The sequence below is a fragment of the Eutrigla gurnardus genome, assembly GCF_963514095.1.
Source record: "Eutrigla gurnardus genome assembly, chromosome: 18".
Classification (NCBI taxonomy): domain Eukaryota; kingdom Metazoa; phylum Chordata; class Actinopteri; order Perciformes; family Triglidae; genus Eutrigla; species Eutrigla gurnardus.
This window is the reverse complement of record NC_139929.1, coordinates 6342857-6367744: the sequence shown is the minus strand read 5'-3', so window position 1 is coordinate 6367744 and position 24888 is coordinate 6342857. Positions and strand designations below refer to the sequence as shown.

At 44.1% G+C, this 24888-nt stretch overlaps 3 protein-coding genes across 7 annotated transcripts in view; 2 read left to right on the top strand and 1 right to left on the bottom strand.

The window, feature by feature from the left end:
* The window catches only part of asap1b (ArfGAP with SH3 domain, ankyrin repeat and PH domain 1b), a 47403-nt gene extending 40227 nt beyond the window's left edge, over positions 1 to 7176 (top strand). The window contains exons 21-29 of one of the 4 annotated variants that reach the window (XM_084033469.1): positions 253 to 360; positions 822 to 1050; positions 2359 to 2427; positions 2989 to 3150; positions 4521 to 4599; positions 4682 to 4746; positions 4831 to 5378; positions 5463 to 5585; positions 5718 to 7176. In XM_084033469.1, the coding sequence (XP_083889595.1) occupies positions 253 to 360; positions 822 to 1050; positions 2359 to 2427; positions 2989 to 3150; positions 4521 to 4599; positions 4682 to 4746; positions 4831 to 5378; positions 5463 to 5585; positions 5718 to 5792 (1458 nt within the window). In that variant the 3' untranslated portion in view covers positions 5793 to 7176. The remainder of the gene's footprint in view (positions 1 to 252; positions 361 to 821; positions 1051 to 2358; positions 2428 to 2988; positions 3151 to 4520; positions 4600 to 4681; positions 4747 to 4830; positions 5379 to 5462; positions 5586 to 5717) is intronic. The other 3 variants (XM_084033470.1, XM_084033471.1, XM_084033472.1) reach the window with 3 other exon arrangements.
* Positions 7177 to 7619: 443 nt separating this feature from the next.
* Positions 7620 to 9761, bottom strand: eef1a1l3 (eukaryotic translation elongation factor 1 alpha 1, like 3; the record flags this gene model as incomplete). The annotated part of the gene is made up of 7 exons (XM_084033615.1): positions 7620 to 7865; positions 7948 to 8182; positions 8264 to 8520; positions 8682 to 8832; positions 8996 to 9292; positions 9365 to 9544; positions 9618 to 9761. The coding sequence occupies 7 exons, from the start codon at positions 9759 to 9761 to the stop codon at positions 7756 to 7758; spliced, it is 1374 nt and encodes a 457-aa protein (XP_083889741.1). The 3' UTR covers positions 7620 to 7755.
* A 1784-nt stretch (positions 9762 to 11545) lies between these two features.
* fam49bb (family with sequence similarity 49 member Bb) overlaps positions 11546 to 24888 on the top strand; it is a 29745-nt gene continuing 16402 nt past the window's right edge. Inside the window, exons 1-2 of one of the 2 annotated variants that reach the window (XM_084033936.1) lie at positions 11546 to 11674; positions 18857 to 18948. The gene's annotated coding sequence lies outside the window, so the exon portion shown is untranslated. The remainder of the gene's footprint in view (positions 11675 to 18856; positions 18949 to 24888) is intronic. The other variant, XM_084033937.1, reaches the window with a different exon arrangement.

Genomic DNA, 24888 nt, shown 5'->3' with positions numbered 1-24888 from the left:
TAACGCTAATGTGACCATGCAGACAAAAAAAGGCTGTTTTAACTGCATGGTAAAATCTCTAATAAATGTATTAGGAAATTAAATGCGATTACATATTCTCCCTTTATGGTTTATTATGTGTCTCGCTTTGAGTTTTCTATTGGCAGCCAATTTAAATGTCCCTTCTTTATCTTCCTGCTGTTTTCCATGTGATTGATAACGGTCGGGTGTATTTTCATGTGTATAACCGGTGTGTGTGTGCGTTTGTGTCAGCTGGTGCAGGCTGCAGAGGGGAAGTTCAACCCTCACATCCACGTGGAGTACGAGTGGAGCCTCAGACTGGAGGAGATGGACGAGAGCGACGATGACCTGGATGATAAGGTTGGAGCGGTGCATCGCGTTGAATTCCATCGCGCCCCCATAACGTGCTGTCCAATCTTATAATGAAAACGGCTTATGAGACAGTCAGTTGTTTGGCCTTAAATGTGCCTACAGTTTAAATCCTCGTTCCATTTTTGTGATAAATTAAATAAGAACAATAATCATTATCATTATCCTACCCATCATCACGCTGCTGCTTATGATAGGTAATTTGGCAACTCCTGACTGTAATTTATTATGACTTTGTTATAAGATCCTTTTTGGTTTGTTGTTTGTTTTGTTTTCATGGAAACAATTAATAACGATTTGGCAACTGGCTATCTTCTCTATTAACTTGAGGTGCTTATCAACTATTCCTCTAAACTAAAGCATCTGCATGTCAGGGTATGATGTCAGCTCTGCACTGACATCATACCCTGACTCCTGGACTGATGTGGACTCTGTCTCATGTCCCTCTGCAGCCCAGTCCCATCAAGAAGGACCGCTCCCCGAGGCCTCAGAGCTTCTGCCACTCCTCCAGCCTCTCCCCCCACGACAAGCTCTCCCTGCCGGGCTTCATCAGCCAACGGGACAAACAGCAGCGCCTGTCCTACAGCGCCTTCACCAACCAGATGTACAGCGCCTCCACCGACCTCACCTCCTCTCCGGTGGCCGACGGGCCGCCGCTGCCACCGAGGAACCAGGGCAAAGGTCAGACCTGCCTGCTCTAAGAACCACAACATCCTGTTTTATCACTATCTTATATCCATGACAGTCTTCAGGATGTTCTAATATTTCTTTTGCAAATGTCAGCCTGTAATGCAAATGGTCAAAAGGTCGTCTGTATGCTTCATGTCTGACTACTGTTCAGGGAAGATAGAACTTTATTACGCCTGTTAATGTTTGATTATATCCAGGACAAGATTAGGTGCCGAGCAATGCTTCGTCATCACTTTTTTTCCTTCTTTGCACTGACAGTCGGTCCACGCACACATGTATACACTCTCCCTGCAGAGGAATGCAATTTGTCAAGACACAAATCAGAGGGCGGGATACAGCTGTCATTAAGACTGCTTACACAGTAAACCTTCAGGAAAACACGGCTGCAGGAGAGGAGGGCAGGGTGGCAACGGTTAGTCAGGCCTGTGAAAGGGAAGCCGGGGGCACACTTCATCATTTTCCTCGACACTTTATACACACGGTACGCTGTGGGCGTGCTGTCTCTGCAGTATTAGAATTAAAAATAACAGTTCTCCCTCTGTGGAGGGGTTTACAACACCAACAGGCACGGCTTTAGTACTTAAACTTGAAAAAACAAAGTACAACAGCTTGCACAGCAAAACATCCATTTTATCCATCGTTTTTAATCCATTATTGAGCATTTAAATCTTATTTAAAAGTAGAAATTTCACCTGTTTCCAGTTGTGATCGCCAAGCTTTCCGTTCTCACACATAATGCAGCTGTTCAGTGTGTTTAGCTGAGTCGCTTTAACATGAGAACCCTGTAAAATGGTCTAAAATATGCTCATACTTGGTAAAATGCTAAAAGAGATCCACATTGAAGACATGGAAATCCTGCAGCACTTTTGCACCTGGAACTCTAAAAAAAATGATCTTCTAATATTCTTGAATTTTAATTTAAAAAACCCTTAAATCACATCAAAAAGGACTGGAAACAAGTGATGTTTGATTTATGCAAAAATAAGATGAAAAGCCTGAGTAAGAGGTTAAATGACATACATGTAGAATAACATGCTAACTCTTCAGATGCTCTCCCTCTCTCTCTCTCTCTCTCTCTCTCTCTCTGGGTGTTGAAGAGCTCACCCCCCCCCTGAGGCCATCTTCGCGCCCATTTCTTCCTCTTTTATTTTCCTTTGCTTGCCACTGATAAGATATTCATCTTGTTCTTTTAGTGTGTGGGAGCAGCTCTTTTTTAACACTGACATACTGTAGATTCTCTCCCACACTCCTCATCTCGCTCTCTTTTCTTTCTCTTTTTTCGTTTCTCTATTCTTTCAGCTCCACACTTGGCATTCCTCGGCTCTCATTCGCACTACGCCACTCTGGCTGGCACTCGACCATACATCAGTGAATATCCTGGTTTTATGTTCTCCCCCTTACTCGGCTGTGTGCCCCCATACAGTGTATACTTATCCCTCAGTTTGTTTCCCTCCTTTACAGCTCAGCTTCACTGGGTGGTGGTGTTTATTTAAGTGGACAATGGGACCATGTAGGCCTTTTCGTGCCTACATGAATTTTTATTATCTTGCTGGAAAGCATGACCCACCATCCTTGAGCTGTAAACTCTTAACCACAGCTGATTCCTCTCTGGCTGAGCTCTCTATTAGCTGCTTTCACCCTACTTTTCTCTATATCAGTGAGCGCTTTGGAGTCCCATTAGACACAAACAGGCATATTAGAGACACCTAAAAAGTGCACCCAAGTCACAGTGTACCTTTTCATTATTTTACATACCCCCGTCCAGACATTTCTGTTATATATTTGTTCAGACGGTATGTTGTTTTACTTGCTCCTCCTCTCCACACCTCATTATCCTCTTCTTAACCTTCTCTGGGTTTTTGGGGGGTGAACAGGATGACTCTTTGGGGAGCCTCGTCACCTCATGTGTTTTATGTATCGCTCCTCCAGCTCCTCCCCCATCTGGCCCTCCCTCTACACTCACACCAGGAGGCAGCTCCACCCTGTCCAAGAAGAGGCCTCCGCCCCCACCTCCTGGACACAAACGCACCCTGTCTGACCCACCCAGCCCGCTCTCTCACAGTCCACACAGTAAAGGGGGCTTGACTGGGGGTGAGACGCAAGCACTCGTCTAAACAGTAGGGCCGGTTTCACTCCGGCTTGGCCTCCAGCCTGGAGCTCAGATATGATCATCGTCCAAAAAGTCCTGCACTGAAATAAAAAAAATTAAAAACAGGTGCAGATAAAGCTTGTAAGAGGACGTTGAGTTAAGACTAGTTCATTAAATGTTCCCAGGATTAAGATTTTCAAATATGAGATTTATTATGTTTTTATAATTTAGAGTGAAGACCAGTCGTGTCTCTTTGTGCAGTTAAGAGTTATGTTGAATGGTTCTCTCGCTCATCACATGGATATGTCTAAGGCTACAGTCATTTTGATTATAGATTAATCAATATTCTTTTTCCCTTTTTAACCATTTGATCTAAAAAAAAAATCCAAATTATTCTAAAGTCCAAGGTGATGATTTTTAGAAGTAAAAAGGAAAATACTTAATCTATTAAAACTTTATTGACCCCACCAGGGGACAATTAAAACGGAAAAAACAGTCAAAAGAAACAGTAAAATACAACGACACACTAACTGTAATAGAATCTCTCATATAATAATGAAATATGAATGTATATTAAAGAAATGATGGTTAAAAAAAGAACGTTTACAAGCCATTTAAGAGGGGCTGAATGATTTTTAACAGTAGTTAGTTTTACAAGCAGGTAAAACATAACGAGGCAGTGAAGGCAACAAAGAGAAGAATTCAAAATGTTTGCTGCTTTCTGTTACTAGGAACATTTTTTAACCCTCAGCTCGTCATTTGTGATGGATGGATGGTGGTGTGAGGGTTAAAAAAATACTGTGCATTGTCATTATCGCATCATATTATATTCACCAATAAACATACTTCCAAACTGCACAAAAAGACATCCGTGAGTTAAACTCACATCAGGTTATTTAGAAAAAAAAGATAATTTCTTAGAAATAAAAGCATCAATTTGTTTAACTTTGGTTGATCTGCAACAAAAAGAAAGGTGATCTCGTGACCACCACTTGGAGACAAAAGAAGGCACCTCAGTCATCTTACCTGCAATCTTTTGTCCCTTGTGTGTATAATGGCTCTATTTTTACTGTTATTTCACCGTTATCATTTGTCCTCTGTGGTGTTTGTGCATTCTGTGTCACCCGTACAGTAACACCCAACCACTAATTTAATGATGACACTTTACTGCACAACCTCCAAATAACACGGGCTCATGGAAAGCTCAGCCAGATGACGCCTCCCTCATTATTATTATTTTTATTTTTATTTTATTTTTTCAACCATCAAAGCATGTTGATTTATTTCCACATTTATATTCAAATGCATCTCTCTGTTAATGCTACGTTATGGTGCTGAATAATCTCTGTCATCATCGATGTGGATGTTTTAGGAAGCGACTCCACCCCGCCTCCTGTCAGCAAGATGTCTCCGGTTTCTAACAAGTTTGAAGGAATTCCTCAGCAGCAAAGGTATATAAAAAAAGAACTTTTAGGCTTTATAGGTGTGAGATGTTTCATTTTTATTTACCTTCATTTGAAAATCTTTCCCCAGCACTACTGCAAGCAACACGAAGTCTACACTTGGTCCAAGGGTTCTTCCCAAACTACCTCAGAAAGGTACCGTCTTGGTCCAGTTATTCATTTTGATGTATGCTGTTGAATTTAGGATGTTATTAAGTAACTGCATGCTGCTCTCTACAGTGGCATTGCGGAAGATTGACACCATACACCACCCGTCTATGGATAAGCCCAGCCTTCCTCCGGAGGTCTTCCAGAAGTCCCCACCGGCCACTGACACCCCGCAGAAGGCTCCCCTGGCAGACCGGCCTCAGCTGGGAGACCTGCCCCCCAAACCGCAGCCGTCTGAACTTCCTCCCAAACCCGGAGAACTTCCTCCAAAGCCGCAGCTCTCCGACCTCCCTCCTAAACCTCAGCTGGGAGACCTCCCACCCAAACCCCAGCTCAAAGACCTGCCTCCCAAGCCTCATCTTGCAGACATCCCCCCCAAACCCGGAACCGCCGAGTCCACTACCAGGCCGCCTCCCGGAGAGGGGCTGCAGAGGCCTCAATCGCAACCTCCGCCGCCACCTCAAACTCATACTCAACCGCAGCCTCAGCCTCAAGACTCGCCGTCACCGAATCAGCAGGCAAATATAGGAACCCCCACCCAACAAGCTGCTGAAGACACCAACGGGACCCCGACGGGGACGGCAGAGACCCCGGTGCCCCTCCCAAGGAAGATCAACACGGTATTTAAACTCTTTTTAAATAAACACTTCTGGAAAACCTCAGGTTAAGTGAAATAAAAGTTTAAAAATGATCTTTCCATCCAGGGGAAGAGCAAAGCCCGTCGGGTGAAGACGATCTACGACTGCCAGGCTGACAACGACGACGAACTGACTTTTGTGGAAGGAGAGGTGATTATAGTCACAGGAGAAGAGGACCAGGAGTGGTGGGTGAGTCCAGCTTCAGTACCACACTCTTCCACTGCTATTTGTTCATTCTTTGAAGCATCTCCAGGGCCCAAAAACAAACCCAGAACGTCCCTTTGCTCTGCTTCTCCTCACACGTTCTCTTCCCACTTCCAGATCGGGCACATTGAAGGAGAACCGGAAAGAAAAGGCGTGTTCCCGATGTCTTTCGTGCACATCCTGAGTGACTGACAGTCGGAGAGACTTGCACTATGCCTCTCCCTAAATTGGGAGGTCCTGTAAATAGCTATCATAACACCTCTTGTCGCACGACAAGTGTCCTAAAAGAAGAAAAAACAACAACGAAGAAGAAGAAGAAACCCAAGAAGGCTGATCTAGCCGTGGATGCCTCATCCATGCTGTACAAAGAATGTGTGTATTCTTCCTTTACCAGTATTATCTTAACCCTATAGCACGGCTGCGACGAAGCCACTCTCAAAACCCTAGCACTTACCTAAAGTCTATGTTTATGCTGTTACTGTGTATATATGTATGTAAATATATATATTTGTGTGTGAGTGTATATACATGTTTTATTGTACAAAACATGTACCATTGCTCTCTCTCTCTCTCTCTCTCACTCTCTCTCTGCCTGTCGGATTAAGCGTCAGGGCGGCCGACTTTTGAATTTTATCTGTATTGATTTTACTGGCCCTCAAGTAATTATCAACTTATATTCCTGGAGAAAAAAAAGGACAAATAAGAAAAGGAATGTGAATATCTCATGTCACTATTTGTCTCTTGCATCCCCCCCCCCCCCCCGTTTGCCATCATAGTCGACCGAAGAGGCCGGAGTCTCTCCCACTGATCCCCCCCACCCCCTGCAATGAAAACATTAAATGTACTCCCTGTTCTTGCTTGCTTTGTGTGTACACGTATTATGGTTGTTTTACAGTATAGAAACCTGCTGCTACTGTGTGGTGGAATATCAACGCCTGTGGTTCACTGTAGGGTCACTAATTTACTCCTTGTTACACTGTTCACTGTACGTATGCAGCTGTATGTGTGTGTGTGAACTCTGCATCTCCACAGTCCTCTTCACCTTCTCTGTGCATGGTGTAACAATGACTGGAATTGAGTGGAGTGCTGCGTTCAAAGACGCTCACCTCAGGGTTTGAAGAGCCACTATTAAGCAGGACTACGCAACAAAAAAAAAAAAGAAATATATATATAAAATTGTATCCTGTTAAAGCCACTATTAATGACAAGTACAGGAAACTCAAGGACATCTTAGCAATAACTTGATTTTCTGACAGGCTAGGTATTTCACATTAACCTGTGTTCACGATTTAAGTGTCTTGTACAAAAACCTCATGGAGCTTGAAAGTTTTTAAGTTTGAGTCATGTAATATCATTCCGTGTGACTGGATCCAGAACATTTCCAGGTTTGCCTGTAATCCCAGAGATGTCTTAGAAGCATGGTGGACTTTGTGAAAGGCTGGAGAGCTGATGTATTTTCACTCTGTCCTCACCGACTTGCAGTTTTTCCCCCTCCCCCCCCCCCATGTTAAGGAACAAACCCATCAACCCGTTGTATCATTAAAAGTGCTGTACTTAACTGAGCCTGCCTTTTCTTTGCTTTATAGCCTTCAAGCCGTGTGAATCCGTTTGAGCCTCCCCTTGAAATTCAAAAACTGGTCTTGGAAGTAAAATTAAATTAGAGTTACTGGTTTACTCTACATTTTGGGAATCTGCCAATTTACATTCTGAAGATAAGTCAATGCCAAGCAGTCCTCGAGTGTACAATATTTAGGTAATGGTTTAATGCTGCAGCTTCACCTCTAAACTAAAACGACTGGTATTTATCCTCCAGACTTGTCCTTTCATTTCCCCAAATATTCATGCAAGAGGAACAAACCATGTGAAAGGCTGAAGACTTGCATTCCTCAACTTTCAAATTCATTTTTAAACAAGTCTAAAATTTAACATTCAAGGCAAAGTTCTTCAAATAATTCTTTATTTTGTTATACCAACAAGTCACATTTTAACCAAAGATTTCCATCCAATACTACCGTTTCTTTTGGATTTTACAACAACACAGGAATAGATTAAACTTAAATACTTTGTGTCACAACACAAATTGCGTTTTTGCCAAATAAAACTGTTCATAAAGGCTTCCATACCAGAATTTACTGGTAAACCAAAGAAAACTAAATTATTTACACACTTGGGCTTTGTGGGCAGGTTTTGACCCTTTGTCCTTCTCCACCGACTTGATGACGCCCACAGCTACCGTCTGCTTCAGGTCTCGTGCTGCAAAGCGACCTGGGAAGAACAGAGCGAGTTGTAAAACACTGCATCATGGGAGATTTGTCTTTGAATACGAGACTTGAGTGAAGTTGTATACCTAAAGGAGGGTATGTGAAGAAGCTCTCCACACACATGGGCTTGATGGGAACCAGTTTGACTGTGGCGGCGTCTCCAGACATGAGCGTCTGCGGCCGGTCTTCCAGCTTGTTTCCGGTGCGCCGGTCCAGCTTCTCCTTGAGCTCAGCAAAGCGACAGGTCACATGGGCGGTGTGGCAGTCCAGGACAGGGGAGTAGCCGGCTTTGATCCTCCCCGGATGGTTCAGGACGATGACCTGGAGACAAACACATCAGCACGACGGGGAGACGACTACAGAGTTCAAGTTCCCCATTTAAACCCTCAACATTCAACAAACCTGCGCTTCAAAACTGCTGACGTCCGTCGGGGGATCCTGCTGGGCGTTGCCGGCCACATCCCCACGCCGCAGGTTCTTCACCGCCACGTTCTTGATGTTGAAGCCGACGTTGTGTCCCGGCAGAGCGGCCTGCAGCCCCTGGTGGTGCATCTCGATGGACTTCACCTCGGCGGTGAGCTTGGCAGGGGAGAACATCAGGGTCATGCCAGGTTTGAGGACGCCCGTCTCAATCTTACCCACTGGCACGGTCCCGACTCCTGGAAAAGGATGAAGAGCAACTCCAGTTAAAGAAGTTTCAGCTGACAAATATTGCTGGTATTCCAACTTTAACTCCTCCGTCTCTAGTTTTCTTGATTGAAACCAATCAAGTTTGGAAATGACTCGGGGGGGGGGGGGGGGAAACACCATAATTTCTCACCTCCAATTTTGTAGACATCCTGCAGAGGTAATCGTAAGGGCTTGTTGGTGCTGCGCACTGGTGGCTGAATGGAGTCCAGGACTTCTAGTAGAGTCCTCCCACTCGCATTCCCTTCCCTCCGTCTGGATTTCCAGCCTTGGAACCAGGGCATCTGTAGAGGGACGTTTAGAGTTTGGTGAACTTTAGTTTAAATATCAAATGAGGAATTCTCTAATGCCAACTTTTAGTGAATTTAGGAAAACTCTAGAAAGAAGAGCCCCAAAATCTCAAAGTGTACCACAGCATGAAAAGACAACAATCAATCCCATCATTACCTTCTGAGTGGCAGTGATCATGTTCTCCCCGGTCCAGCCAGAGATGGGAACAAAGGGCACAGTGGCGGGGTCGTAGCCGATCTTCTTGAGGAAGCCGCTCACGCCTCGCACCACTTCGTCGAAGCGTTTCTGGCTGTAAGGCGGCTCGGTCAGATCCATCTTGTTCACACAGACGATCATCTGCTTGACACCCAGAGTGTACGCCAGTAAGGCGTGCTCTCTGGTCTGACCACTTCTGGACACGCCGGCCTCGTACTCCCCTTTGGCTGCAGAGACCACCAGGAGGGCAACATCAGCCTGAAATAACAATATGTAGGTTAATAAATTAAATACTTAACACAAGAAGAGATGAACATCTATGCTGCTTACCTGTGAGGTCCCGGTTATCATGTTTTTAATGAAGTCACGGTGGCCAGGAGCATCGATTATAGTCATGGAGAATTTTTGAGTGTTGAACTTCATCAGGGAGATATCGATGGTGATTCCTCGCTCCCGCTCAGCTTTCAGCTTGTCCAACACCCAGGCAAATTTGAAGGAACTCTTCCCCATCTGTGAAAAACAACAGTCTTTATACACATTTCAAGACATTTTTGAAGTCAGTTTTTCTCCCCCTCTTCCTCACCTGGCCTGCAGCTTTCTCAAACTTCTCCAGTCTCCTCTGATCAACGCCACCACATTTGTAGACCAGGTGGCCGGTGGTGGTCGACTTGCCGCTGTCGACATGACCGATGATGACCACGTTGACGTGCGTCTTCTCCTTCGCCATGCTCTAATGTGGGTCTCGCCGACCAAACAAATTAACTGTAGGCTTCTGAAATGAACTGACCACAGTCACTTCTTCTTCTTCTTCTTTAGTGTTGACCACAGTCACGCTTCCCAGTTCTTCTGTTAAATGAATGTGGCTTGCCACAACGTGGCGACTTTATAAGCTCCACTCTGCCACACAGGACATTGATTGAAGGCAGGTGTGCTGCTTAATCAAGCTTAATTAGTGGCTGGTGTCTTCTTTTGGTGCAAGTTAAATACTAGAGCTTGAACACCAAGAGAATTAAATGCTGAAAAGTTAAAAGAATTCCGAACAAATATTGTTTTTGTAAACAGTAGTGAGAAGGATTAAATGATCTAAGGCCTACAGTTGGATCATTTAACGATCTAAAATTACAACCAGGTGTTTCATTCGTAGGCGGCAGACTTTGATGAGCCTTAATAAATAACTTCTCCCTATATCAAAGAAATCATGACTGGCCATGAAGCATAAAAGGAAAACAGCTGGCAGGCAATAAAAATGTTTTTTTTTAATTTTTTTTATTTTAAAGAGACGTTTGTGGAAGTTCAAATGGTCAAATTCTTGTGGTAAAATAAAATAGGAAAATGAGGAACTACATAAAGATAAGTCCTGTGATTCCAGATGCTGCAAAACAGACAAAAAAGTACAGTTTGTACTCGCGGGAGCCCCCTCTAATAAATGTCTCCTTTCATCTTCTTACAACCTATTACATTAGATTTCAGTAGTTGAGTTCAAAGAGAGAATTTTTTCATAAACCAGAATATTTGTCTCATTCCAATCTTTATGACAATTCATTTAAATTAAATTGAATTAAACCAAGAGCAATACTCTGCATCGTTGTAGCATAATAAAGAGGTTTTTGAAGCTCAATTTCTTTTCTTGGGCTACTTTGAAAACTCACAAATGCAGCAAAATCAAATTGCTGATTGCTAGGCAACTAGCGTGTTCTTCTAAATGGCATTCAACCTAATGTAACCCACTGAAATTTGAAGTTACTTAATTAAGTCCCTCTTTATTTAATGCTTTGCCCTGTTATTGTCTCATCCAAATCATTGCCAATAATCAGTATTTTAAAATATTAACAGTAAAGACACTCAAAATGTAATATTATATTGCTGAATTATAATTATTGACACATGAATGCGTTCGTAACTTGAATGTTGCATCTGGTAAAGGTGGAGTTTATTTTAGTTTCTTTATATACACATGATTTGTGTCACTGTGCAAATAAACTAAAGTTATGTAATAAATTTAGTGGAGTAAAAAGTACAATGTTTGCCTGGAAAAATGAAGTAGAAAGTTGTATTTAAGTGCAGTACTTAGCAGTACTGGTTCGGCAGTAATATGCAGTAATATCATAACATTAGTACAACAATAAGCCTACCCTGAAAAAAGTAAACCAAAGTAACTGTTCTGGGGTCAGAATGGAGAGTCAGATGGCAAATTTGCGCCCCCTAGGGCTCGTTTATATTAGCCTATTTGCTCAAGGACACTTCGGTAGGAAGAATACAACTTTGGACATACAACCAGTTTTAGCCAAACGGCTAGAAATCCGAATTAAAGCCGTGGTGAGAGCCATATTAATAGGCTGGGTCAGTTGTAATCCGTCGGGGTCACCGTTACAGCACAGCAGCGGGTCTCCACTCACCCGGGCGGGTCTATTTTCTGTTAGGAAAGGAAGGTGTATACGTCCCCCCCGCCCCTCCGCACTCAGAGGTGGAACAAACCGAACGCCCCTCTCCCGTGACGACCACAGTGACGCCCAATAACAAACCCGGAAACGGCAACAGCAAATCGCTTTTCTTCTTCTTCTTTCAGTCCGTTAACGCTGGCTGGCTTTCTAGCGTGGTATCCAGACGTCGACTCCAGTGTTTTCTCCGCGAGCATCAAAGGTAAAACAGAGGAAAAAGTACAACTTTTTTTTCCTCGCCATTTTTTTCCCTTGTCTTCTCTAAAAGTCCACCGGTTGCCATTCAGTCCGGCTTGTTTTAACTGTTAAATCAGGTTAGTTTCGGAGGCGAAAATCCGCGATGAATCATAAACGTGTCCGGCGAAACCCCCACGTATCGCGAAGTTAGGCTACTATAAAATACGAATGGTGGAGACGTGTTTTTTTTTTAAAGGTGCACCGTTAACTTCCCCCTTTCAGAGCGACGGTCTCCGGGTAGACGTTAGACTCCAGCTAGCATGGTTGCTCCCTTTACATGGCCAGAGGCGCTGAATGTTACACGACCCATAGATTACTAATGGCAGGTCTGTCAGCTGTGTTTGGCCTCGTGCACACGGCAGAGACAGGAAACGTGTTGAGGTTTGAACTAACTGTATGGCTCGTGATGCACCGTTAAAAGCTGCAATAAAGGAAATGACAGCCGGTTAGATGATTTTCATTCTGATCAATGCATTATTACAGTTGGTTAACTTTAGTTATAGTAGCAGGGAATGACATGAAATCCTGAATTAGATAAAAGTGCAAAAATACTATCGGATCATTTACTTTAAAATTACTGTATAATAATGAATCATTTATACGCTCATTAGTGGTTTTAAAATCTGAATCAGCAAAATGGCTAGTCATCTTCACTATAATAGTTTTCAAATAAAGATGCAACATTTTAGTCTAAAGTTGTATGAAATGGAAATATTAAAAGAAATGTACTTGAAAATTGTACTTTAGTGCAGTACTCAAGTAATTTGACTTGGTTATAGAGGCCACTGATAAAGCTGCCACTGCAATTTCATTTGAAAGTAGCGAATCTTGCTCTTTTTGCACGAGGTGCATGCACAACTCAACCGCAGAATGGAAGTATAATGCCGTTTCCTTTCCACTCAGTCTCTGCAAAGGTCCTGAAAGTGGAAGTGAAACATCCCAGAAAGCTGGCTTGGTTTGACGGCATGTTAGGCAAGTCAAACTATGTGGTTGTGACGCAATGTCTACATTCAATCATGTCTCAAAGGTCTCACGGTCTCTGCTTGCGCAAATTTGGCCAGTTGTCCTACCCGAGGCGTGTTAATGCAGGAGTTTGGAAAGTTCAGGGTTGTATTGGGACCTTCACCTTCTTATGGCTCTTCAGGGTCTTTCCCATTGGTGGTATTCTGCTCTTCTTTGTGTCAGGAAACCTAGATTTACTGCAAGACTGTGTTAAAAAAGGCCTCAGTCTGTCATTGCAAAACCTGCTGTGTGAAATGTCAAAGCTCCAGGTTATTTGAGTTGCCCTCTTTTGCAATTTGTCTTCCTTTCACTGCAACTGCACATTTTGTAAGAAGGAAGTGTCACCTTTTCTTGGTCTTCTTCAACCGATGGACACAAATGTATCCTTGTGCATGTAAGCTGGAAAAACCATCAATACGTGTCGCTCATGCTCATGCTCTTTCTGCAGTGTTGTGAACAAATGGGACAGAATAGTCTTCAGTCCGCAGCTAATTCTTCCTTGTGTTGCATGTAGAAGTTGCAGCAGCAGTAACAAATATTGCAAAAGTGATGGGAGAGCCTTGCGACAAGAAATGAGAGCTGGTGTTGAGCGTCGTGGGTTCAGGAAGTAACCAGTGGGAGCTCTTTCTCGCAACCTTGGCTTGGCGTGTGGAACAAGCATGAAATGAGAATATGGCTCATTTAGCACCATGTACTCCCCTCATAAATCCCCGTCCAATGCAGGTAGAGGCATGCAGGTGCATTTAGGCATGAACCGTACTGCTGCAAAACTGTCACACAAAGCGAACATTAGTAGCCTTTCCGGATTAGGAAAGGATTCTTTTTGTTCCGGCTTTTAAATGTCACTATTTAGTTATAATCTGGCTGTAATCTTGTCGTACAGCTTTTGAATCCCAGTCTCTTTTCTTTGTTAGGATGTTGTTTACGTTAGATACGAATTTTGTCAGTGCTTTACATCAGCATTTGCATTGTGTGGGTGCTTAAATAACAATAAGGGCCGAAATGTTTTGAATCTGATTAAAATCCCATGTGAGAGGATTTTCCGCATACTTCCTCCAGTAAATGTATTTTCTAGTTCGGACAACTGTAGATACTGTAGCAGGGGTGATAACACGGGTAGAGTCTGTAATGGTAGTTAATTTAAATTATTAATTATTATTACAGGAGTCCTCCCAATGAGTGACCTTTTTAGTGCAAAGCTGCTCAGATGGTTTATTGTTTATTTATCTGCAAACACTCCATACATTAGTTTTGTCAAAACAGTAAATCCTGTGAGATTTTGGACGTTATTTAATTAGGAATAATTTGCTGACTTGGCTGGAATGTCACAAAGTCGCCAGAGGGTCCAGACCCCTGTTTGCAACCCCGCTCCCTTGAACACACCCAGCGTGACTGAGCTGCTGGCTTCAGGTTGGGTTACTGCAGTTATTCTCGGTATGACGTGCCGCTGTAGTCTCCTGCTGACAGGCAGACTATTTATTGCATTTCCGGCAGCAAGTGGATCCACTCCCACTAAAACGTCTTGTCTAGTTGAGCCATTGTTGTAACTGTTAATGTACCATGAATGACATTTCAGGCAGCCCACATGTCTACAGTGATTTGAAAGACTTTATTGCTATCAGCAGCATGACACCTTTTTTTTGTCTTGAAACTGAGTCACCGGAGTGGGAATGTGTGAGTGAACCGTTTTTATTAGTGCTCATGTAGGATGTAACGCGGCAGCTTCAGAGAACAACCGCACCCCTCCGACGCAGTCCCCGCCAAAACTACATTTTCTGATTTTAGAAATGTTTCCATGTTGGTGTTTACATTTTTGCATCCACCCACACTACAGGCAGCAGGCTAGGTCAGGTGCTGCTGTTTTAGCGGCATGCAGAATAAAGCCAATGATCCCTTTCTGTAGAAAAATACTGTTTGTTCAGTTATTTGGATTAACTTCCCCCAGAGTGATTTGGCCTGTTCAGCATTCTGCCCTAACACCATTAACATGACTTTGCTTAATGCTGGGAGAGTCGGTGACTTCAGAAAAGAATGAGTTTTAAGGCACTTGAATTACAATAACAGTACTTTTTGTTTTGTGCCATTTGAGAATTAATACACACACGAGTTTTCCTGGACTTCTCTGTCTAATAACAGTAATCTCGTTTGCCTCCTAGTACACACAATCCCTCTTCCATTGCTACTGCATGTCTGCTCTTGTCCATAAGCTGATCGTAGTTGAAATGATGACATTACATGAGTCACCCAGTAGGAAAAGCTGACTGTGCCCCCCCCAAGTAGGCCTGCCCGTTTCTGCACACGGCTGAATTATTTAGAGAGCAGGTATCGCAATGTCTTGATGTAATTTGCTTGTCACGTCTACTATAAAATTTGTACCTGGTTTTAATGACTTAATCAGTGTTTATTGACCTTATGAAGAGTCCCTGCTGTTCAGTCTGCTAACAGGTTTATTTAACAGCTTGTTGGTTAACACATGCCGACAGTTTTGCTGTTAAATAAGCAGAGAAAGATGGGCTGGAGCAGCGGAGGTCTGAGCTGTGGAGGTTTGCGTTTGCAGCCTTTGGCGGTGGCGAGTAATCTACTTTTTGAAGTGCGTCTCTGATGTGTATGAGTCAGTGCGTGTGCCAGTTTCTGATATGCAGCGCTGGCTGTGCTGGTAAGGCTTGAGCATTCCTCTCAACTTTCTCACATCCTTCCTGTGATGTTGGCTTAACTGAAGGCAAAAGCAAGCACATAATGAGAAGAGAGTGCATCTTTTTTTTTTTTTTTTTTAATATTCCTCCTGCAGGCAGTCCATCATAAGGCCTCCCAACAGGATGCTTTCATTAGTTGCTCCCTGTATGCTGCAGCAGCATCTTCAGACTAAATGTGTGGTACAAAAGCAAAGTGGACTTTTGCATAGAGAGCCGCTACGAACAACCCACTCAGAAGGAAAACAAGCTGTCACTTTGTGTGCCGCCACCCCCACACCTATCACACATGCACCGGAAAGCCCTCCAGGCTCAAATCTGAGAAAACCTACAGAAGAGACAGTAGAATCTGCTGGAGATGTTCTCCTTCGACAACAGTTAAGCAATTATTTCATTGTCCTGCTGTTTTTGACCATATCGAAACATAAAAACGTGGTGTTGATTTGATTCTAGTATGTTAAAGCAGGCAGGCATGAGATCCTCATGTGGCCGCCCACATGTCAGTGGACACAGAGAGCCGAGTGTTGCCACAGATGGCAGATCAGCATGCTAGAAATTCAGCTTTTGCATGAAACTGTTGCCGTGCTGCCCCCGAACCAGACCTCCTGTCACAGAAACCGGTCCTGCTTCTTTACCCGAATGCCCACGCATTCAAATTGCTTCTAGATTTTAAAGCGGGTGTATTAATGGTAGGCCTACTTCATGTGGTTTTATGTGGTTGTATCACGGTGAAATTGCTGTAGGAACCTGGACCAAAGGAGGAGAACTTACCCGCTAACTCCCTAAATATTCGCTTTATATTGACAGTACATAGGGATGTAATTGGCTTTTCACTAAAATGTGTTCTATCTGTGATGCAACAAAAACGTTTGTTCCTTTTAAAATATGGCACTCTATATGGAGTCGCTTTACCTTTTAAAATTTTGTGAGGTGTGAGGTTTTTCTTCATAGTGAAGCTCTCAGTGAGTCTATAGATATCACTCCTCAGCCCATAGCTCTCTTTCCCCCAGTAGGGAATACACGTTGTCATGGCAACTTCAGTTTTAAAGGGAGGTTTTATTCATTGGCGTTGAAACACCTCACGGACAGATTTATTATCCCGGTGTCGCTTTCTTCAGTTTGGAGTCGCTTAAAAAGGTACTTCCATTAAATACGTTCCAATTGGATGAGGAATTTGACCTTCAGAAAAAACTAAGCTGGCGATTTAGCGTATATATATTATATATGTGTGTGACAAATGGACACCACACACACTGTATAGATCCCATAGATTAGCTCAGTGGCCTGCTCTATAGTCAGATTCAGCACACTGATTCAGCACTCTGTAGCACACGCAGCTCACAGCATGAACTGTTGGCCCACAGTTATTGACCCCTTCATGTGGCGAGTTAATTAAACAAATGCACATGCTATGTCGACTCTGAACACTGAAGATGCAAACGCGTCTGTTGTTTTTCCTCTCTTAATGGCAGCGTCGTTGGGATGTTGCAGCCTCATATAACAGTTCTTGTACACAACACTCTCATATCCAGCTCTGGCGTGTAGCGACTGTATACCAGTCTCTGGAAATGACAAATCAAAACAAGGAAATAAGTCTTTGAAAACAGCAGGAAGCTAGCGTTTGGGTTCAGAGAAAACTACACTGAGTGAGCAGCGTTTTGATTTATTGCCTCTGATCCTGTGGGAACGAAGCAATATCAGGACCAGTTGTGTTGGTAAACACGAGGACGCTGTGTGGAGTTTACTGGCGTTTTTGTTGTGTGATTTTTAAGGGTATTTTTCTCCGTGAACCGTGACTTGCTGCCATTACTCATCTCCTCTAATGACCTCTTTCAAGTTTTTAAGATAAAGAGCTCATCACGTGACGAGTGGATGCTGCTGCCGAGGTAATTAAGAACCCCCCCCCCCCACAGTGATACTGGCTAACTGGGCCCTAGTTGTTCCTCTGGATTTAATTGTTGCTTGAAGGGATGCACTCTCGCATACAGGGCCATTTCAGCATGATCTCATCATGTGGGTCTTTTCCCACAGCAGCGCTGAGGAGGATGACATTATTCCTATAAAGAGAAAAGCCACAAACCTGAAGAGCGTTTGAATAGCACAGTAGTGATGCTTTGTCATTTGCCACAGCCTTGTTAATAGCTTAATAAAACATGTAATTAAAGCTTCTGGAAAGGAATCAAACAGCATTTTCCTCACTGTCATAGGGATGGAGAGACATTTTTCACCTCTTAATAATCATGCCTATGTTTGTTGAGATAATTTAATGGAGAAAAGTGCCATTGTTTCCTCTTGAAACACTAATCTACTGCTCCAGAGTGCTGTCACCTCGATAACCTTTGCGTGGTTATTCAAGGGGTGATTTGGCCTTATGTTGTGGCCCCCAGCTGTATGCATGATGCATAGCTGACTCCCATGATGCCCTGCCACAGATGTCAACCAGAATGTCCCCTGTGACGCGTCAGCTGTAACGGATTAGGAGCAAGTTGTGGTCAGTTAGCATTAAAGGAAGTCCTCAGTGAGAACAAGGGATGAGAAGAACGTCCTTAGGTGCAGACGAATCTTTCTTTATTATCTCAGAATCTATTCTATTCTATTCCATTTCTAGCTTTTACTTTTTGTAGTTTGCCCTTTTTTGCAAGGTCTTGTTCGGTCATGTTTGCGCCCTCAACCGTCTCACCCACAGCTCCAGGCGTTCTTGTGGGTTTGAAGGTTCAGGGTTTGAAGTCTGATCACATTCATGCATGACCAACCACTACTGCCATGGATTTGTATGCAGCCTGGCGAGAGAGAGAGCGGTGCCTTGGACCTAATGATCTCACAGTCTACTGAGCTTGTACTCTCAATCAGAGCATGTGAACAACTTGCAAGCCGAGCTCGTGGCTTCCAGGGACTGCGTCTTTAAACTCTTGCTTTGGCCAGAAGCTAGATGAATGAAAAGACAAAAAATGTGAGCTGGATTGAGTCGATTGGGTTGTAGAGCTACAGGAGCCTTGTAGAAAACCTGAAGTGAATGAGAGGAAGCATTGCGCAACAGGAAGTGGTGTGTTTGTTTTTTTTATATACGCCTATTTGTTCCATGTTTTATGAAAAAATGCTCTGCAATTAGCCCATGTTTAGCAAGGAAGGTAGTTCATAAGAAGGACCGTGTCATTGCATACTTGATCTCTGCAGTTCCCCTTTTTGTGTGATTTTTATTGTGTTACCAGCTAGTTTAAAAGGGAACTTACAGTCAGGTGGCATGAATGTCATTACATGCAGTTTGTTAAAGAGATGTGAAAGAGCTCCGGTTGTGTAGTCTGCAGGTACTTTGGTCAAACAAGAGGAAGTGAAAGCTTTCAGTGATTTTCTGTCTGCAGAAGGCTTCGTTTTGTGTAACGATGCCACTGTTTGACTCCATCCACCGATGTTCGACGTGACGTTTGATGTTTTGTTCCCGTTGACTCGTGTTTCAGAGGCTGACCTGTGGTGGAGGACTGTGACCCAGGGCCACCTGCCAGGCCGGGCCTCCCTGCTCCTGACTGCCAGTCTCACAGCTCCACTGCTGGTAAGTATCAACAGACGACAAAGCAGGGAATCCTCCCACCTGAAGAGCTACAATTGGCTCATGACTGAATGAATGATTCATTTTTCTGCTTATCGGATAATAAACTGACTAATGGTTAATTGGTTCCAAAGTGTCTTAAAGGAGTCATCACCTGGTTTTATACGTATCCAGCCCCCCTTGGATCGCTTTGGATCAATTCGTAAAACGTATTAGAAAAAAAAAAAAAAAATTTAATCAAACATTGAGCTTGTTCTGACCCTTTTTCGTATCGCGATTTTATCACGCGAGATTACGCGCAAGGTTTTGACTGGTCCGGATGTGCATTGTATAATATGTAATGAGGCGCGCGTTGATTCGCCGCAGGAAGGACAGAGCCGGGGGGGGCTTGCCTGCATGCAGACTCCAAAACATAATGGCGGCGCTTCGGCGATTTCAGGTAGCGGACGGGGCGGGGTTGGGTGGTGAAAGAGGGGTGGGCTTATGCAAGTAGCCGCCACGGTGACGTCACCGAAGGCGCAGAATCAAAATCTCGTGCTTTAGGAATGCACACCCTTGTGTGCTATTCCTGTTCGGAAAAAGAGCAGAAGCGAAAAAACGGCGCCACTTTCAAACTCCAGCCTTTCAGGCAAGTTTCAACTGAGGTCAAACACAGATATGCATGTTTTAACAAGAGAAATTGCGATTTCCAGGTGATGACTCCTTTAAAGCAATACTCACATCTTTTATACACAGTTGTTGGTCTATTTATCACCACGACTAGTATTGTTTCAAAACAGACGTGGGAATTATGTGAGGCAATCCATTTAAATTCATGCAAAGTTTGACGGTTAGACAATATAGACTGTAATTTGGAGTAGATAATAAAAGTCTACAGTATGGAAATAGTCTATTTATATCTACTCAAGGACAGAACTTGAATCTGATCCTACTTTGAATTGAAAAGCAGGTTGTAGAGAATTACAAGGCAAAATACTCTACGTCAAGCTTGTTTGTGTGCCTGCATTTCTTCCATTGTTTCAACCCGGTATGGGTCATAGTGCACACTGGAGGACCTTGTATGAATAGAGGCATTTCTCTAAATGGCAGTTGAGTCAGTTGCCTTTCTTTCTTTCCACTGGTGGTGTTTTCCGACCAAAAATGGGCTCAGTAAAAATAGGAGGGAAAAAAATAATATACGTGTTGGTGGGAAATATCCAAATACATGTCGCACCCTGATTTTTGCACCTATATATTTGGTCCAGAGCTATAAAAAAAAAAAAAAAGCAGCTTCTTCAGTTTTCAGACCGACTCCAAAAATAGACACAGGACCACATTTTTAACCGGGACACCATCGGCTTCAGTCTGGAAGTACGTTGCTCTGTATGGCCGCTGTGCCCCAGCTGGCTCAGAGTCCAACCAGAGCTGCCCATCTGTGTCTCTTAAACTCTGACAAAAAGGTGTGCTTTAAAAAAAAAAAAAAAAAAAAAAAAAATTCAGAAGCTGTTTCTGAAATCTTTTAGGAGCCTCCATCTTTAGGTTGTTATGGAGGAGGAAGCAGCTTCCTTCACAATCTCCTCCATGTAATCTATGGTAATGAAATTATAACTTAATTGGCCATCATCACCTTATCTGAGGTTTAAACGTGATCAAACAAACTGCAGTAGTAGCTTTTGGTGCACCGATATAAAGAAGACGCGTCATTATGTCAGAACGCCCTAGGTATACCTATTATAGTCTTAATGTGCTGTGCTGTGGGTGTATGTGTAATGGTTGCTCAGGAAATGAAGTGCATTGTGGGCCATAAAAAGGAGTTGAGTAATGGAGGTGCTCCCAGCTTCCTGCCCCCCCCCCCCCCCCTCAAGGCCAGAGTGTTTATGTAACTACGGGGCGAAGGGTCACTGCTCACACGACAAACTGGCAGCTCTGAGACGAGACTCGCCAATTCTTATACCTGCAATTTCGCAATTTTGTTTTTTTAGACCAGCATTTTTTAGCAATGTGTTATGATAATCCATGTTTTTTTTTATTTTTCAAGCAGGAATTTACTTGTTTCCTGCTCACATTAACGGGAACTATTTTTTCCCCTCCCTTCCCAGCTTGTCTCGATTCACTTCCCATCATTTCTCCCCTCCTTGCGTGTATGGCCATGCCTGTTGTATTTTCCTCCGTGTCTCCTTGGAGACTGTTACCATGACACACAGCCATCATTCGATTTACTACGCTCCGGTGCCGGAATGCTGTGCCGTTTTGACAGCTTAAGCCTCAGGTGGTTCATATATAGGATCACTAAGTCAGTGTGTCCCCATGAGAGTTCTGTAGTATGTGGGCTTGTGTTTGTGTGTGTGTATATATGTGCGTGTAGGCTAATGCAAAGCTGCCGTGGTGCCCTAGTGAGATTCAAATCTATTCACTAAAACGGCCTGAATGGTGAGCTATTTTTGTAAGCGCACAGTGCACGCCCCGTGGCAGTACAGAGGAGCAGTGGATGTGCTGCATGACAAACGGAGAATGGAGCCGATTTGATGCAGCAGGCTGAGTTTTGTGTGAATATATTTACAGGCTGGATTAGCCTCGCTAAGCCAGGGGGAGGTGTGGTTCAGTAGCCCGAGGTGAAGCTTTTCTTGTCTCTCGTTGCCATGGTCATAATTGGGTGAATACTGCCCCCAACTGGTGAAGAGTAGCACTGTTGTACCTGCTAATAAGATGCACAGAAACTATATTCTCTTTTATTTGGTAAGATTTATAGCTGTAGAATTAGGGATTCCACAACTCTCCACCTCTTCTGTTATTTCCTTTACCCATATAAGTAATGCCAGTAAATGCACCGCAACATTTTTTTTTTTTTTTATACGTGCAGCATATTTAATCAATTTAACTATTAAGAAGGCGAGCAAATATAGTGCGGAAATATCCGCCCTTCCACTCATGACTCGGCACATTGAAGAGGATCCGGCCCCTCTCGACCTCACCCGCCCAACACGTAATTTGAGATGATATGTCTGAGTGAGTGTAATATGGAGAGTGGCTTGTTATATCAGCTAAAAGCTCCCAGCTTCTCCTTGGGTATCTATTATTTACGCCACTGGAGAGCTGACACTGTACAACTTCCTGCCCAGGCTCCCTTAAGGAGCATGTCAGGCGGCTGTCATTCCTCTGCAGACGATACACGTTACACAGCCTTAATGTCTGGTAGATCAGTATGAAACATGGCATTAACATTTGGTGTGGAGAAATGGTGTTATAATTCGATGTTTCACCCTGAAATTGCCGCTGGTGAACACTGGGTGGTGCTCTTACATCAGTCTTCTCATCCCAAGAAACTAACGTGGCTTTGAGTTAGAAATTCATTTTATTTATTATTTTAAGGGGAGGTTTTTGGTGCAGCAAATTCTAGTTTATACAAAAACATCACTTGTCATTCGTACATTACGGCAGAAGCATTCCTAAAGCTGGCATGTGATGGTCAAAAGGTTTTTGGGAGTGGTCTTTCATTCACTCCCTGTGTGTGCACAGCTGTTTGCATCCTCCAGATGGCACTCCTCTCTCACCGAATCAAGATTCTGCTACTCATCAATCTCATGCTCAACATCCACCCAAATCCGCCACTGTGCCCCACCCAAAATCCTGCTTGGGTAAAACTGTAAGGGAGACAAATATTTAAGGTGGTGCTCTGCTGTATTTCTTGGATTTAAAATCAAGCTTTAATTTGGCTCAACGTCCACTTATGCAAGGCATTATGCCCCCTGACCTCTGACTCTGAGTGAGATTTAAGGATGCCGTGACGTCGATGGGTCAGTCAGAAGGTCGAGTAATGTTGGTTTCGAGGCTTGTTTTAAGCAGAAGGATGGGTGATCTGTGTTTGAATGGCTTTAGGAGGCAGCTGCCCCCGAGGGAGGTGCTGCTTAGACCGACGACAGTGAGTCAATATGTCCCCCTTAATGATTTCCTAACACATCTGAGGAGGGAGACAGAGGAGCCTCAAAGGGCAAGGTGGGGAGGGTCTCCTCCCGAGCCAGATGTTCATCGGAGGGAGCAGAATATCAAAGTGGTAGATTTGGGGTAGAGTTCCTACAAACACCACAGAGTGGATTTACAGCTCTTTAGGACTCTTTAGATGCGTCTGCCTTTTTTTGGGGATGTAGAGCAGCATCTTCTCTTGAGATGATCATATAAGGCCCCCTGTGGTATTGGTTTAGAAGTCGCTTGCTTCCTTTTGACCAGTTAAATGCATTGATCTCAAATTAACATCAGTGCGGGCTGCCGGCATCCGCCCGTGTGGTTTGATGGTATAAAAGTGTGTTGCATGTGACTGAAGGGGCGACGGGGCGAAGAGCCTCTTCATAGAGCTCGCTTTCAATGGAGCCAGCGTTTTAGCTGACTCTTGTGTACGTGCCTGTTGCCATGGTTTCCAACTTTCATCAGGTGCTGTCCAAAAAGCGAGGGGCTGAACCGAGGACGAGGCGCTCCCGCTTTCATCCTGCTCTGATCTGCTTCTGTGGTACAAACGCGTTCATTTCCATTTGTGCTGATTGGGGTTTTGTTGCGGCTGCAGTGATCTGATGCAGGAGATGTTTTTATTTTTTTTTTTCTTTAGGGAGGGAATATTTTTAGCTGCCTGCTCGGTTTGCGGGAGGAAGATGAGACAGCTGATACTGGATGTCACCTCACGATTTGCCGTCAGTTGTAATGATTTAGTCATCCAGTGAGGTTTGTTTTGATTTGCCAGAATCTGGGTGAGGGGGGCATTAGCGGATGTTTGCGACAATACGGAGGCGTGGCCACGAGGTAATCGAGTTCACCCCCATAAACAAAACAAATGGCAGACCCCCCCCCCCCCCCCCCCCTCCGTCTTTCCTCATCGCCATGTGCCCCCTAAGCCATTTTTAGTCAGCTGGGTAGGATTGGCAGGAGATGGTCCGGGGTGAGGAGAAGTGGAGTGGGGGGAAGGTGTGAGGAGGTTCAGGGGCGGGAGAGGGGACGCATGCCAGCCCCATTTGGGGAAGTGCTCCCCCATTTTCTGCCTGTCGATTCGGGCCAGAGTCAGTGAGCTCCGGCGGGTCCAGGTCTGGCTGAGTGGGCTAATGCGATGTGGCGTGTCACCCGGGGAATCTAGGTCAAGTTTAAAGCTGCCGAGCTCTCCCCGCCTCTGCTGCAGTGTGACGCTCCACAACCCCTCCCTTTCCACACACGCAATAATATTCAGCACATGTCCTTATTACTATTTATTTCCCATTTTGAAATATCATCTACAGAAAAAAAAAAAAAAAAAATGAGACGTGCATTTTCCTTTCTCGACCCACATAATCTCAGACGTAAACACACGCATACCCGGCTGCCTCTCCCCATCCCCATCCCCATCTCCCCCCCTCTCCACACCCCAGGCTCTGTCTCAGTCTCTCCACGGCGAAGCTCACGTGACACTCAGCGCTGTATGTCTGCGCCCGGTTGGGGAGGGAGGGCGTCTTTTTTTTTTTTCTTCTTCCATAGTAAAGCAGCAGGGCACGTGGATCCTCATGCTGCAGCCGAGTAGTGGAATGTCAGCACTATGCCTCCCTTACATTAGCAAGCCATCAGCCCTGGAGCCGCCTTTTGTAGGACGTTGCCGCAGTGCTCGGTTTCAGCTGTGCCCTGCTTCTTGGTGTGCTTATTAAAGGGGAGGCACAGAGCTGGGAGATGTTAAAAGGCAGTGCCATCCAGAGGTCAGGCTGCTGCATGGGCGTGGCACTGTTTTGGCGTCTCAACCAAAATTTGGCATGAGCCTCTTTGCACCATCTGCAAATATGTGGGATGTTGAATTTTTGCATGTATAAATCCAAGTCATTTTATTGCTATATTTTAGTTATTATAAAGTGACAAAATGCATCCTCATATTCAGCTGCAATTTTACAGTAAATCTTTTGATTTTGCAGTTTTTTTTTTCATTTTTAAAAATGATGGTGATGATGTGAATTTGCTGAGCTG